The sequence below is a fragment of the Pogona vitticeps genome, chromosome 1 (assembly GCF_051106095.1).
Source record: "Pogona vitticeps strain Pit_001003342236 chromosome 1, PviZW2.1, whole genome shotgun sequence".
Classification (NCBI taxonomy): Eukaryota; Metazoa; Chordata; class Lepidosauria; order Squamata; family Agamidae; genus Pogona; species Pogona vitticeps.
The window spans coordinates 266,157,340-266,171,797 of record NC_135783.1 but is presented as its reverse complement, the minus strand read 5'-3'; the positions used below and the strand labels follow the sequence as shown (position 1 = coordinate 266,171,797).

Genomic DNA, 14,458 nt, shown 5'->3' with positions numbered 1-14,458 from the left:
TGGGCAACAAGACTGTCCCTTCCATGAAGCCTTGTGACTCTCAGGGAGCAAAGGAGCAGTTTCCTTGGTTTCAGAATGATAATGACGCCACAAGACAGAACTCATGAAGGCAGAGAAAGCAGCTCGGTAGACTTCTGTTTTTTGGCACCCTCTCTCCAAATCTCTACCTGGTTGAATTCTTGGTGACTTCTAGGAGCTCTAGTCTAAGAAACCTGAAAATTATAATTCCCTAATTTGACTGTGTGTTGTGCACAACTTTGTCTCCTTATCTGTGAGTTTAACATACCTGCAATCAAAGGAGGAACTCTAATTAGCAGCAATATACCAATGATGTTACCCTGGTAACTTGGATGACTGCAACTTGCTGCCTTTGAAAATGGTCCCTTCAGAGGGACTCAAAAGCTGCAAGGAGGGAATTGATCCAGACTGAGAGACTGTTACAGAGAGCCTGTGACCCTTTGTTAGGCAGCTTCACTGTCTACCTGTCTGCATCAAAGTACAATTTAAACTGCTGATTATTACCTGTGTAGTCTGTTATGCCTCAGGTGCAGAATATCTCAAGGAGTGGATTCTCCCAGATGAGTCAGCTCAGAGGGAGGCTCCTGTCATGGTTTCACCATGTTCAATGTTTGGTGGGGATGCCAGAGAGGGGTTTCTTCGTAGTTGCTGCTAGGCAGCGGTATCAACTCTCCCCTTCAGTCTTTTTTTCCAGCAGGCAAAGACCTTTTCATTTTATATTTAAGCTGCCTTACAAATGAATGGCTTTCACAGATTGACTGCTTCACCCCCTTTCTTACTGATACTGTATTAATTGCATTTTCATTCTGTTTTGATGCTTGAAGTGCATTTGATATATGTGAATTTTACTGCCTTTTTTGTCAGAATGTCTATAAAAGATAATAAAGAAACAAACAAATAGTGCCAGAGCCAGTATCCTGTTCAGTTTACTGTATGTGAAGCTGTATACATGGAAGTTTGGCTGGGGTGATATAGAGCCATGTCGTCCCCTTGGGACTGCACGAACAAGTAGACGGGTAAGTAGCTTTCTCTGCATCACCACAGCCACTTCCACATTTGCAGTTTCACATGTGGCAGCTTGAACAGAATGTGGGTTACAGTTTTCAGTTCCAGGCCCCCATGTCAGTGTTCTGAGAAGAGGCATCTCAAGATCTTTCAGGCAACTGCTCAGCATGTTATGTCTGGATCACACTATGTATTGAAGGTAGTCCCTGCTTAGGAGGTGGAATTCTGAAGGGCTGAAATCAACTTCACAGCTAGAGCTTTTCACAGTTGGCAGATTATTTTGCTTTGTTTTGTGATTGGGCATTGGAAGGAAGGCAGCAGCTTCATCTGCAAGTATTATTGGTCTGCCTGTGTGACATCTGACATTGCCGGAACATTAACAGAGAACTTCTAATAGCAGACTGTCTGGATTGTACAGTTTATGCACCCACCAAGCCCCGTTTACTGGGGATTCTCCTGCTGGCAGAATAACAACTCTCGATCCAACACATTGTAGAGCAATCTCCAATTATTTCCTATCAATTAGCTTCTGTTAAGCAACAATTCCATGGTCATCAACCAATAATCTGCTTCACAAAAGTCAACAGCCAAACACGGAAACAATTTTGACAGAAACTTTACTAACGTCATTTTATTGTACTGTAAATTAACTGTATTTTGAAAAGCTGTATTTTGTGACATCAGCTTTAAATGAGTTAAAAACATAACTTGTTTTTGTCTAACAAAAAAGCCTTATATTCCTATTCAAAATCCAAAACCAAAGTGGATGAAACAAAATCCAGGCAATAACATCTTTATTAGATCATTAAAATATCAAGATCTGTGAATTCTTCGAATGCTATCACATGTACATTACCAGCACTACCAGTATAGCGTACCGTAGCATACCGTAGCACAGCACAGCGGCCAGAATGTTATTATGTTAGTTACTCTGGTAAATGCAGTGGTGTGAATCATAGCAGTAAATTGTCACTAGTGAACAAGTCATCTTGTATATATCATCACATGGAAGTAGCAACTCATTAACTGTTAGCAATTTGTTGCTGCAGTTTATACCATTGCACTTAAACTGTAACTAACAAGTAGGATTGTGGCCAGTAATAACTGAAGTATGTTGTACCTTCGAAACCTTGTGCTGCCACTACCCAGTCTCCACATTAATTTGAGCATAGTTCAGAGGACCATCTTTGCTCTCTCCACACTGAGGACCAGACTAAAAAAATACAGAGTACATGGTTAGAAACAGGAATTACTTAAGTGCTGAAAGATGTCTGATTATCATAAGAATTAAATGATTACATGATGATTCCAATTTATGGGGACCTTTTTCAAGGTTTTCTAGGTATTGAATATACAGAAGCTATTTGCTTTTTCCTTCTTCTGGTGGTGCTTTAGGATTGGGCAGCTTGCCCAAGACTGCACAGGCTGGCTCTTCTCCAGGAGATCCGGGGGGGGGGGGAAGAAACTCTTGACCTCTGGTTGGCCGGGTAGCCAACTCACTAAGATATGCAGCCAGCATAGTCTTTGTCATTTACAAATTAACTTGTTTTGTGTTTGGCCATTTCAGGGTAAATATATGTTTATTTACAAATCTGGTTGTTCACGTGAAGCTACTTAGGTATTGTGTCACTCATCCACTAATGACTAGATAGGCGGGGTATAAATAAATAAATAAATAAATAAATAAATAAATAAATAAATAAATAAATAAATAAATAAATAAATAAATAAATAAATAACAAGGTATTCTCTGTATTGTATAATTTGACCCTGAAATCTGCCTACTTAGCACTGGTTTGTTGCGGTGCTATGATCTCAAAAGCATTCATGGCAGATAAAATGTTAGGACAACACTGCTCTGTATTCAGGGTAAAATCAATTGTCCAGATCCATCTCTTCCGACTTGGTGTCTTCCCAGCTATGTCGGTTGTTATCCTGGCAGAGAGGTAATATGAGTGATACTAAAATGCATATGTGGGACATCAAATTGGAGAAGCTTGCGCTAGACAAAGCATTGTTTTGCATCACATTCACAGCAACATCTTTTTCAGTTGAAAAGCTGCTGAAGTTGTGCTAACACCCAAAGAAAGAAAACAGGATGTTTCTTAAAGGAACAGATCAAAAATGATGGAACGTTATTGGATAAGGGTCAAAATCCTATTACTTATGCCTCTCAGATTAAGTTCCCTGGCATAAATCTCTTGTTGCACACCAGTCGTGTGACTTCGCACCCCAAATGAAGTACAAGCACTGACTTTCAAACTAGTCGAAATTTGCTGCTGAAATTTACACTGTTGGATTAAAACATTCAGTTGGATTCTGATTGCCACCTTCATTAGAACAGAAAAAAAATGAAAACGGCTTTTGAGTTAATAAATTTTTTTCATCAGTCTGGAAGTAATGGAAGAAGAAAAGGTGTTGCTGGGCCTTATCAAGACAATCCACCCTGTACTCAACAATAATCTTAAACAGAACTGAGAAGGGGTCACATAGACTATAAAATATATTAGGCTGTCCTAAAAGGGAAGCCGTGGCTACTCTCCTTTAAGAAAGTCTAAAAATGAACATTAAATTACACAGAAGGATTTTCCCTCATTCTTAATGGAACTGTACAAGTAAACATGCTTCAGATTGCAGAATAATGAAAGCCAATCTCATTCTTGAGGTTCACCTTTGAAAGAGGTGCAATTTTTTTTCCCCAGCATTGGTGTATTGCTTTACGTTTGCACTGGTCTCTGAAGGTCAGAAGAGCCAAATGTTTGTTTACTTAGAAATATCTGCCTTGAATGGGACATGTTATGAAGCAAGTTTGCTGAGGTCCGTTAATAATTTTTAAAAAAAGAAAAGAAAATTATCTTTATGGGGTGCAGAGCTGTTGTGCCAAAAAGCTTCTGGAAAGACGTTTTAAAGGTGCATTAAAAGTGAAAGTACATTTGGAAAGTGCTCTGTGAGGGTAGTTTATATCAGTGGTTCTTAACGTGGGCGATAATGCCCCCCAGGGGGCGATTTCATTTTTCAGGGGGGCAGTAGAACAAAAAGGGGCGGCATGGGGGTGTTGGAGCAGAAGGGGGCAGCAGGGGGGCGTTGGAGCAAGCTAAACCTGTGAAGATGGCTGCAGCCTTTTTACAGTGTGCATGAATATATATTTTCCTCCAATCTTAATTTAGTTTCAGAGTTTTCGTCTTGAAATTTTTAGTTCCTGCATTGCGGTTTGTTTTTATGCCCTTTTTATATTTCTTTTTGCATCTTAAAATTCGCTTACAACTAAATAATTAAATGTTACTTTTTGGGAGTATTTCATTTTCTTGGAATTGAATTTTGTTTTCAGCGGTCATTGGATTTAAGCGTCTTAAATAAATAAATAAATAAATAAATAAATAAATAAATAAATAAATAAATAAATAAATAAATAAATAAATAAATAAATAAGATATCAACACCGTGGGGAGAGGGGCGATGATAACTTCTTCAATGGCTCAAGGGGGCGTTTCTTTCAAAAAGGTTAAGAACCACTGGTTTATATTACAAAACCAAAACGCATCACTTGTTTTGGTACAAAAGCTCCTAATAAGATAACAAGGCAAATGTAGCTCATTCAGTTTCATGCCAGTTTTGGGGAGAAAACTTAATAATAGACACTATAAATAACAGAACACTGACATAATGTGAAACAGAGACCAGGAAATAAAAATGAAGCACATTGTAAGCTTGTGTTGTGTTTTACCTATAATGTTAATTTACAAAGAGATACCACAAAATAGATGTGCAACTTGTGTTAGACAAAAGAGAACAATAATATATTGTGCAATAGAAGCTTTTACAGAATCACGTAAAAAGAGGAAAAGATGAATGTTACTTCAAGCAGTTTGGTTCTTGATAAGCAAGTAAAGCAAGAAAAAATGCGTCATTTGTTTTACAAGGTTTTAGCCTCATAATTAATAATAATTAAGTTTTTAAAAGGAGTATATCATTGTTTTGCAGTATTAATAAATGTAATATGCATATTATTGCACTGTTTCATTTGTACAGTGGGGTCTTGACTTGAGAACTTAATCCGTATTGGAAGGCGGTTCTCAAGTCAAAAAGTTCTCAGGTCAAATCTGCATTTCCCATAGGAATGCATTGAAAATCATTTGATCCGTATCTGCTCTTTTCCGTCCATAGAAACTAATGGGAAGCTGCTATTCTGCCTTCGACCACTAGAGGGGGATATTTTGTTTCTTTTTTTCTTAGGTCAAGAAAGGTTCAGGGAAGGCAGGGAAAATACAGTCCAGGCAGTACAGTACCAGGCAGTCCGAAGACTGTCTCCCAATCCACTCTCTAAACGCTGGGAGGAGTGAGGAAGCAGACAGGCACCCTTTTCACTGGCCAACAGTTAACTGAAAGTTCAAATTTTGCACTTTCCCTGCCTCCCACGTGGTTTTTTTTCAGTTCATAACTCAAATCTAAGTACTTAAGTCAAGTCAATATTTTCCTATGAGAGTGGTTCTTAAGTCAAAATGTTCTTAACTCGGGCCGTTCTTAAGTCAAGACCCCACTGTATTGTCTTTAAATTATGTCATTCTAGACAAAAAAAATATATTTTTCCCAACTTCTTGCTTATGGTGACTGGGCAAATGTTTAAGTGATTGTAGAGACTGAAATGCCATGAGCTGATTATGAATGGCTTTTGACCAAATATGTTTCTCTCTCTCTCTTCAATTTAAAGGGAGGACCGATCCAGAACAGAAAATCCAAACGTTGCCTGGAGCTGCAGGAAAACAGTGAGAATGAGTTTGGATTTCAGCTAGTTCTGCAGAAATGCTCTGGCCAGCATTGGTCTATCACAAACATCCTGAAAAGCTTGCCACCATAGACTTTGGGAGGGAGGGGTCTTTTACTCAGTCCTCTTGCTACTGTGTAGCAAAAGTTTGCAATGTCGCCTGCTGTACCGTTATTATTATTATTTTCTTCCTCTTTTAATCTTCTTTGTGCGAGTGTGTGGATGTCAGCTTTGTGGGCTGAGAATAGAGATTTTTATTTCACAATGACATTTTCACAGCATTTATAGAGAGATACTGGATGAGAGGTGATGGTAGACTATCTTTAAATTTTTGCAACTGTAAATAGAGAACAAATGGAGAATATTTATAACTCAGACAATAAAATTTTATTGAGTAAAAAACAGCCTACTCCTTACTTTGATTGATGGGTTTGTTATAGAATAGATCTGAAACAACTTGTTTATGTGATAGGTATCTGATCTACTGGAAGGCCTCTGGGATTCAAGACACAACAGTTGCTTGGTTTACATTTATTCACATCCATGTGGTCATAAAGCTGGCTTCTACAAAGAAGCTGGTCATTTGTTCATTTTATGCCCTACGTTTTGGACCAAAAAGATGTTGATTATTGCTAATTACTGTTATGATAGATGTCTGCATTGGAAATGTAAGATGTCAGAAGGAAAAATGATAAATTATTTTGAATTGAAAAAGTAAAGTCCTAAAACATTATAAATATACTTTTATAAACCAAAAATGGAAAAACAACTGCAAATTTATTACAGTGCAATATTATGCATGCATCTTTGAAACTAAAGCCAACTGACTTTGATAGCCTTACTCATAAGTAAATGTAGAGCCTGCCAGCAAAGCTGAAATATGGTTTCTATGAAGCAGTAATGAATAATGGCACCTCCCTTTAAACTAACCATTAAAATAAGATGCTGATTTCAATCACAAGTTTTCATTAAAATTGAAAAAACTAATATATGGGTAATATATGAAGCCTCAATTCTCCTGGGATGGGTTGAGAAAATGGGTTGTTCTCAGTGAAAAATTGTGCATCAACAGTTAGGTGACAAGAGATTTATTAGCTTTAATGATACCAGTTTTTAACAACCCTGATTATAACTTATATGTACTCTGGGCAAATGAAATATTGGCTGGAGATGTATGATTGTGTGATTCACTTTCAAACTCAGCTGTGAGTCAAAAACTAAATTTAAAGCTAAGCTGCTACCTGTGATACACAATATTCCTGTTCTGATACCCGCCACCTCTCAACTTAGAATGAGACCAAGATACCAAATTTTTAAGAAGCATTGAAACTGCTAGAAGTGAAATGAAACAATTGGTTCTTTAAACTTTTAGACCAATAACTTTAAAAAATGAAAATGTTGCCACCCTTATATTTTATTGTATGACGAGACATTTTAAAAAGGCAAAAGACATGGGGAAAGAAACAACCTTTTTGTTTCTGTCCTTTACTCCTACATGATTTTGGAAATGAGCTCAACTAGAAAACATGTAACTGGGTATATTTGATAGCAAAGGAGATAAAATACTCTTTCTTTTTGTCAGCAGAGAAAAACATATATATAGCTTTGGCATGAGGTACATTTCAGTCAAGGCAATGGAACAAAATGAAATGCCATAGGAACCCACAGAGATGAGAAGGAAAAGATCTTGAAGCCTGTTAATTAGCTCTACCTCTCAACTTGTGCCTATCAGTTTTATACCTTGTGCTACAAGTTACCCTTCACTGTTGACTTGAAAAAAGAAAAAAGACCAAGATGCTTACTTGGGCCTTAGAGGGAGGTCTCTCAAGAAAGTCATGAACTTCATTTCACTTTTCCTCAAAGCGATATGGCATTCTTTATCATTTACAGTAGGGTCTCTACTTAAGAACGTCCCTACTTAAGAACAATTCCACTTAAGAACAGCTCCATTTGCTAAATTTTGCTTCTACTTGAGAACAAAAATCCAGATAAGAACAGGAAAAAAAAAACTTTCCTGCTCTTTTTTTAACCTTAGGTCATCTTAGGTTAAAAAAAGTTCTCCCCCTAGTGGTAGAGTACGTATTAACCAGCTTTGCATTAGTTCCTATGGGAACTAATGCTTCAATGTACAAACCTCTACATAAAAAAACAGCCAGAACGGATTAATTGGTTTTCAGTCCATTGCTTCAAAATTAGCTTCGTCAGAAGTGCTTTTAACACTGTTCCCTGACCTAAGGGGAAAAAAAGAAAAAATCCCCCTCTAGTGGTAGAAGGCGGAATAGCAGCTTCCCATTAGTTTCTATGGACGGAAAAGAGCAGATACGGATTAAATGGTTTTCAATGCATTCCTATGGGAAATGCAGATTCTACATAAGAACTTTTCCACTTGAGAACCACCTTCCAATACGGATTAAGTTCTTAAGTAGAGACCCCACTGTAAAACAGAACAACAGCTGTTGGTTGTTTGAATACTAAATATAAATGCTTTCTGCACTTCAGTTGCCCAAATGTGCCCAAGTGGCAAAGACAATTCGGTTTATTTCCAGAATAGGTTTTACAATGAGATTTGTCAGTATGAGCAATTTTACCTGCATGTCGACTACACATAATAGCTACAGGAGCCAAATTGGGATAAAAGTGTCTAAAGTGCTTTTTTTTCACACAGTGGAAGGTTCCAGACTTTATATTTCATTGTCATTTGTGATTTTCCCATGAACCTCATCATGTGTAATTAAAAAGGATATGTGGCAAGTTGTAAGTATTCTAAATTTGAGTGAACACTGGCTCATTTTTATTGGTCAGCACATTCCACAACTCCAGGATCCAACAATGAAACCATGCCAGACTTTTGCTCAGCCTCCAGGCTGTGATTGCACCCCATTTACTCTTGGATAAAAACTTTAAATGACACATATATTGTTTTTATCTATTGATCTTTTGTAGACCCATGTACATGAAAATAGGAGGGCAAAGTGAAGAAATACAGGTTGTCAAAAAGTTTAAAAATACAGGAGAAAGAAAAATAGATTTCTGTTTTCTTTGATGTTTAAACGTTGTTTAGCAAGCACACAGAATGTATCACAAGATTAGTTAGTTAGGCATCCTTCAGTCTCAAAAGACTATGGTAACGTGCTCTGTATGGAGGACTTAGAAGAGCATCTAGTGTGGCTGAGAAAGTCAATACAAGAGTGACGGTCCCTCCCACACTGAAGACAAACACAATCTGTTCCCTGTCCAGCTCCCTGATTTTGATGCTTTTGTGACTGCCTCTTTGCCTCGGCCTGCTGAACAAGTGTCTCTTCAAATTGGGAGAGGCCATGATGCACTGCCTGCCTCCAGGCTGAATGCTCAGATTTCAGGGTTTCCCATCTGTTGACGTCCATTCCTAAGGCCTTCAGATCCCGCTTGCAAATATCCTTGTATCGCAACTGTGGTCTCCCTCTGGGTGGATTTCCCTGCACATTCTCCATACAGGAGATCTTTTGGAATCTGACCATCAGCCATTCTTACAATGTGTCCAAGCCAACGTAGACGTTGCTGTTTCAGTAATGTATACATGCTAAAAATTCCAGCTCGTTCTAGGACTACTGTATTTGGAACTGTCCTGCCAGGTGATACTAGAAAAGTGTCAGAGGCAACTCATATGGAACATGTTCATCTTCCTTTCCTGCTGTGCACAGAGAGTCCAGGACTCATTGCAGTACAGGAGTGTGCTCAGGACACAGGCTCTATAGACCTGGATCTTGGTATATGTTGTCAGCTTCTTATTGAGCCATACTCTCTTTGTGAGTCTAGAGAACATGGTAGCTGCTTTGCCAATGTGTTTATCCAGCTCGACATCTAGGAAGAGAGTGTCAGAGGTCGTTGAGCCAAGGTACACAAATGCATGAACAACCTCCAATTCTTGAGTGGAGATGGTAATAGAGGGAGGTGAGTCCATGCCCTGGCCCATGAATTGTGTTTTCTTCGGGCTGATTGTTAGTCCAAAGTTTTTGGCAGGGCTTCATGAGTTGTTGGAGAGTGGGCAACAATGGCTGCATCATCTGCGAAGAGGAAGTCCCACATGCATTTCAGTTGGACTTTGGTCCTCGCTCTCAATCTAGAGAGATTAAAGAGCTTTCCGTCTGATCTAGTCCGGAGATAGACACCTTCTGTTGCAGTTCCAAAGGCCTCCTTCAACATGACAGCAAAAAAGATCCCAAAAGCACAAGATACTCGGTTTCAACAAGGCCTCTTTCACTTAGAGCATTTGTACCCCGTTATGTTCCCTGCTAAGTAGTGATCTTAACAGAAATTCCCTTGAAATCCAGATGATGTTCACCTTATCTTACTTTGTAACTCATTTTAATGAGTTCACATAGCTTTCTCTTTCTCCCAAACTGACATATTTTTATATTGTTTTATATGGAGGGGGACAGAATTTAGCACTTCCCAGTTGAAGTGGACCTTCCTGATTTTGTTGTTGTTTGGTTGTTAAGTTGTGTCCGACTCTTCATGACCTCATGCACCAGAGCACTCCAGGCTCTCCTGTCTTCCACTGCCTTCCAGAGTTGGGTCAAATTCATGCTGGTAGCTTCAATGACACTGTCTGACCGTCTTGTCCTCTGTTGCCCCTTCTCCTCTTGCCTTCACATTTTCCCAATATTACTCTCTTTTCCAGGGAGTCTTCTCTTCTCATGAGATGGCCAAAGTATTGGAGTCTCAGCTTCAGGATCTGTCCTTCCAGTGAGCACTCAGGGTTGAATTCCTTCCTGCAATAGGTTTCTTCTCCTTGCAGTCCAGGGGATTCTCAAGAGTCTCCTCCAGCATCACAATTCAAAAGCATGAATTCTTTGGTGGTCAGCCTTCTTTATGGACCAGCTCTCACTTCCATATATCACTACCGGAAAAACCATAGCTTTGACTATGCAGAACTTTGTCGACAAGGTGATGTCTCTGCTTTTTAAGATGCTGTCAAGTTTTGTCATCACTTTCCTCCCATGAAACAGGCGTCTTTTAATTTCGTGGCTGTCACTGCCTCCATATCTTTCCCTTCTGTTTGCCAGGAGGTGATGGGACCAGTGGCCATTATCTTAGTTTTTTTGATGTTGAGCTTCAGACCATTTTTGCACTCTCCTCTTTCACACTCATTAAGAGGTTCTTTAATTCCTCCTCACTTTCTGCCATCAGAGTGGTATCATCTGCATATCAGAGGTTGTTGATATTTCTTCCAGCAATCTTAATTCCAATTTGGGATTCATCCAGCCCAGCCTTTCACATGATATAAATTAAATAAGCAGGGGAACAATATACAGCCTTGTCGTACTCCTTTCCCAATTTTGAACCAATCAGTTGTCCCATATCCAGTTCTAACTGTTGCTTCCTGTCCCACGTATAGGTTTGTCAGGAGATAGATAAGGTGGTCAGGCACTCCCATTTCTTTAAGAACTTGCCATAGTTTGCTGTGGTCCACAGTGTCAATGGAGGGGGCGGGATCACATAAAACAATGGCTACATCAGAAAACAAAAGGCCAGCACTTAAAGAGAAATAAAAGGAGCTCCTAAGGAAGAAGAGGGAAATCACAGAAACAAGAGACTACCAAAGCTGTAATGAAAAGGACTGGAACTTGCAGACAAGTAGGAAAGGCACAGATACATTTCTGCAACTGTGTCAAAGGCAGAGAAGGAAAAAAGTAGATTAACAAGATTGTGGCATTCATTCTTCAACAAAACCATCACCATCAATTAAGCTGTCTCACTTATGAGTAGCAGCAACCTGAATGACAAATCACCCTAATAACGCAACTCAGATCCAAGAATGTGTCAGTAAATGCCCCAAAAGTGGGCAATATTACTGTAAAACTTGAACTTTGATTATTTTTAAGGGTAAATGAGACATCTGAAGGCTGACTTTTATGTTGGTAACTGTGCAGGGAGCCATCCAAGCCCTTCTTTAAAATAGTAACAGTCCATGAAGAATGACATAATATTTCCTGATGCTGGCTAGTGCTTCCAGTGATGGGTCCCACATGACGCCTCTGGTCCTGCCGTAAATTCATGTGAAGTGCTGTGCTGCTAGAAACATTTCTACTGCCCTTTACCTCAGGTAATATGATTCCATTAGTCACAAAATTAATATTTTCCTGATGTTTCAGTGAGAAATTTGCAAATGAAAACACAATTAAAGCAAGCATTCTCCCATAAAGACTCTGTTCCATCCTAGTCAAAGCCAAAAATCATACAAGCTTAGGGTTGTTTTTTTTTAAGACCCCACAGAATTTTAAGGACTCATCAGAGACTTTAGAGAAAGAGATATTTTATTTTTTATAGCTCCACTGGCACAGCCATGTACTATAAAATGTTTTAATTCAATTTCTGCACTGAACAGCTCTGACTCCTGTATTTGAAGTGTCCACCCTGGAGTTCTCACAGAATGTCAGAGTGCAGTTCTTGTGGATGGCCCTATTCCATAATATCGCTATTTGCTTTAGTTTAATATAACTTTCAGACAGAAGAAACAAAGTGAATTAATCTTTGGAGCAGAACAGGGAAGTGTTTTTAAGTACACTGGGCAGAAACTATGTTATATGGATCTTTAATCTAGGTTCAGAAGAACTCGAAGAAATTTCAGGTGGCGCTACATATCTAAGATTCTTTTGTTTCTCAATCACTTGTTAGTGCAAAGAGATCATGACTGGACTCTAACTGTTAATCCCAACTGGAGTAAACCATTGCATCCATTACTGAATGGTAAATTAACACTTCTATAAATTCCATCAGTCCAATCAGTCTACTCAACTTGGTAATAGATCAACTAGTAACAGATCAATGGGATTTGGGTGAGTCAGTTCTTATATATGTCCCAAGTTATTCAACAGATTTATTCTATTTGACACTGATAATTGGGATTTAGCCCAGTACCCCTGCTATGGTAACACTTCAAACAAACAAACAAACAGGAAAGTGGTTGTTGTGGGTATTTCAAGCTCTTTGGCCATGTTCTGAAGGTTGTTCTTCCTAACGTTTCACCATTCTCTGTGGCCGTCATCTTCAGAGGACAGGAGTAGCACTCTGTGCTCTGGTGCAGTTTGTTTGGGAGTAATTTATAACTGTGGGATCAGCTTTTGTCCATGTCAGGAGATGGGTGGTTATGGTGATCAGTGTGTTATTGTTGTGGGTGTATTGTGATAAGGAGGAGAGATTATCTGCCACTGTAACTGATGGGTATCATTAGCTGGTCTTTTGTGTGTAGTGATCACCGGTCCATCTGGCTAGGTAGAGTTCGCTGACTTTTTGCAGGCTGTATTTTTCAGTGCTGGGAGCCAAGCTTTATTGGGTTTTAAACTTTCTTCTTTTTTGTTGAAGCTCTGCTGGTGTTTGTGGATTTCAATGGCTTCTCTGTGCAGTCTAAATAATGATTGCTGGTGTTATCCAGTATTTCAGTATTTTGAAATAGAATTTCATGTCCAGCTTGTTTTAAGGCATGTTCAGCTACTGCCAAATTTTCCAGTTGATTTAGTCTGCAGTGTCTCTCATGTTCTTTCATTCTGGTGTGGATGCTTCGCTTTGTGGTTCCAATATATACCTGTCCAATATATACAACTGCAAGGTATCCGGTATACTCCTGTAGTGGTGATGGGGTCCTTTCTGTCATTTGCTGACCGTAACATTTGTTGTATTTTTGTGATCGGCTTGAATACTGTTTGTAGGTTGTGTTTTTTCAAAAATTTCCCCATGGGGTCCATGACCCCTTTGATGTATGGCAGAAAGACTTTATTTGTGGGTGGCTGTTTTTCTTCTTCAGTTTGGTGTTGTTTTCTTGGTTTCTTGGTAGACCATGCAAATCAGAACTGTGAAGCTCAATTTCTCAGCACAGAATTGAACAATCTGAATTGGGCCCTACAGGCAAATGGCTACTCCAAAAATGAATCACAAGAGCCATCAAATGAAGAAAACAACACCGAACTGAAGCAACTGACCTCAATTGACCACAGTAATTGACATGATTCCACAGAAGGGAATTTGGCCACTAAAATTACCATCATATTTATTTTATCCACTATCATCATTCCACCCTGGAACTGTAAAATCAGTTCCATTTTCCTGGGAAACTATTGGAAAAGGCTTAGGGTCAGTTTGGAAAATTGAGAGGGGGAAAGAAACCACGTAGGGAAGAACTGAGGTAGCTAGCCTTGAGCCAAACTATTTTTGAATGCTGTCACACAGGAGAAGTTGCTTCTATTTGTATTGTCCTGAATTCTGGAGAAGTCTAGTTATCCTGACAGTTAAGCTACCTTGGTAACATTCTAAGCATCTAATGGCTGAAATCCAGTAGTAAGTTTCAATGAGTGTAGAACCACTGCATTAATGGTTTGGATGCACATTAAATCTGCAATCCTAGACATGCTTACTAGAGAGTAAAAACTTAATGAAGCTGATGGCTGAAATCATATTGCCCTTGATTTAAGATTATGCTTGTAGAAGTTCCCAGAGAGTAATGCTGAGAGAGTCCATACTGTGTGCCTGATAGTGCAACTAGGTGTGCAACTTCACCAGCACAACTGCCTGCTGGATATGACTTCTGCCTCAGCATGAATTTTACAACCACTTGTGCAACTTCAAGTTATGGAGGTGTAGCTCTACAGCAGGATATTGGCCAATGTGAATAGGATTTCACTGTAAAGTTCACTGTGT

The 14,458-nt window shown here is 39.0% G+C and overlaps 1 protein-coding gene across 1 annotated transcript in view; it reads left to right on the top strand.

Moving 5' to 3' along the window:
- GALNT18 (polypeptide N-acetylgalactosaminyltransferase 18) overlaps positions 1-6,187 on the top strand; it is a 366,080-nt gene extending 359,893 nt beyond the window's left edge. Inside the window, exon 11 of the mRNA XM_020789957.3 lies at positions 5,732-6,187. Coding sequence (XP_020645616.1) covers positions 5,732-5,878 — 147 coding nt within the window. The 3' untranslated portion in view covers positions 5,879-6,187. The remainder of the gene's footprint in view (positions 1-5,731) is intronic.
- Positions 6,188-14,458: the final 8,271 nt, after the last annotated feature.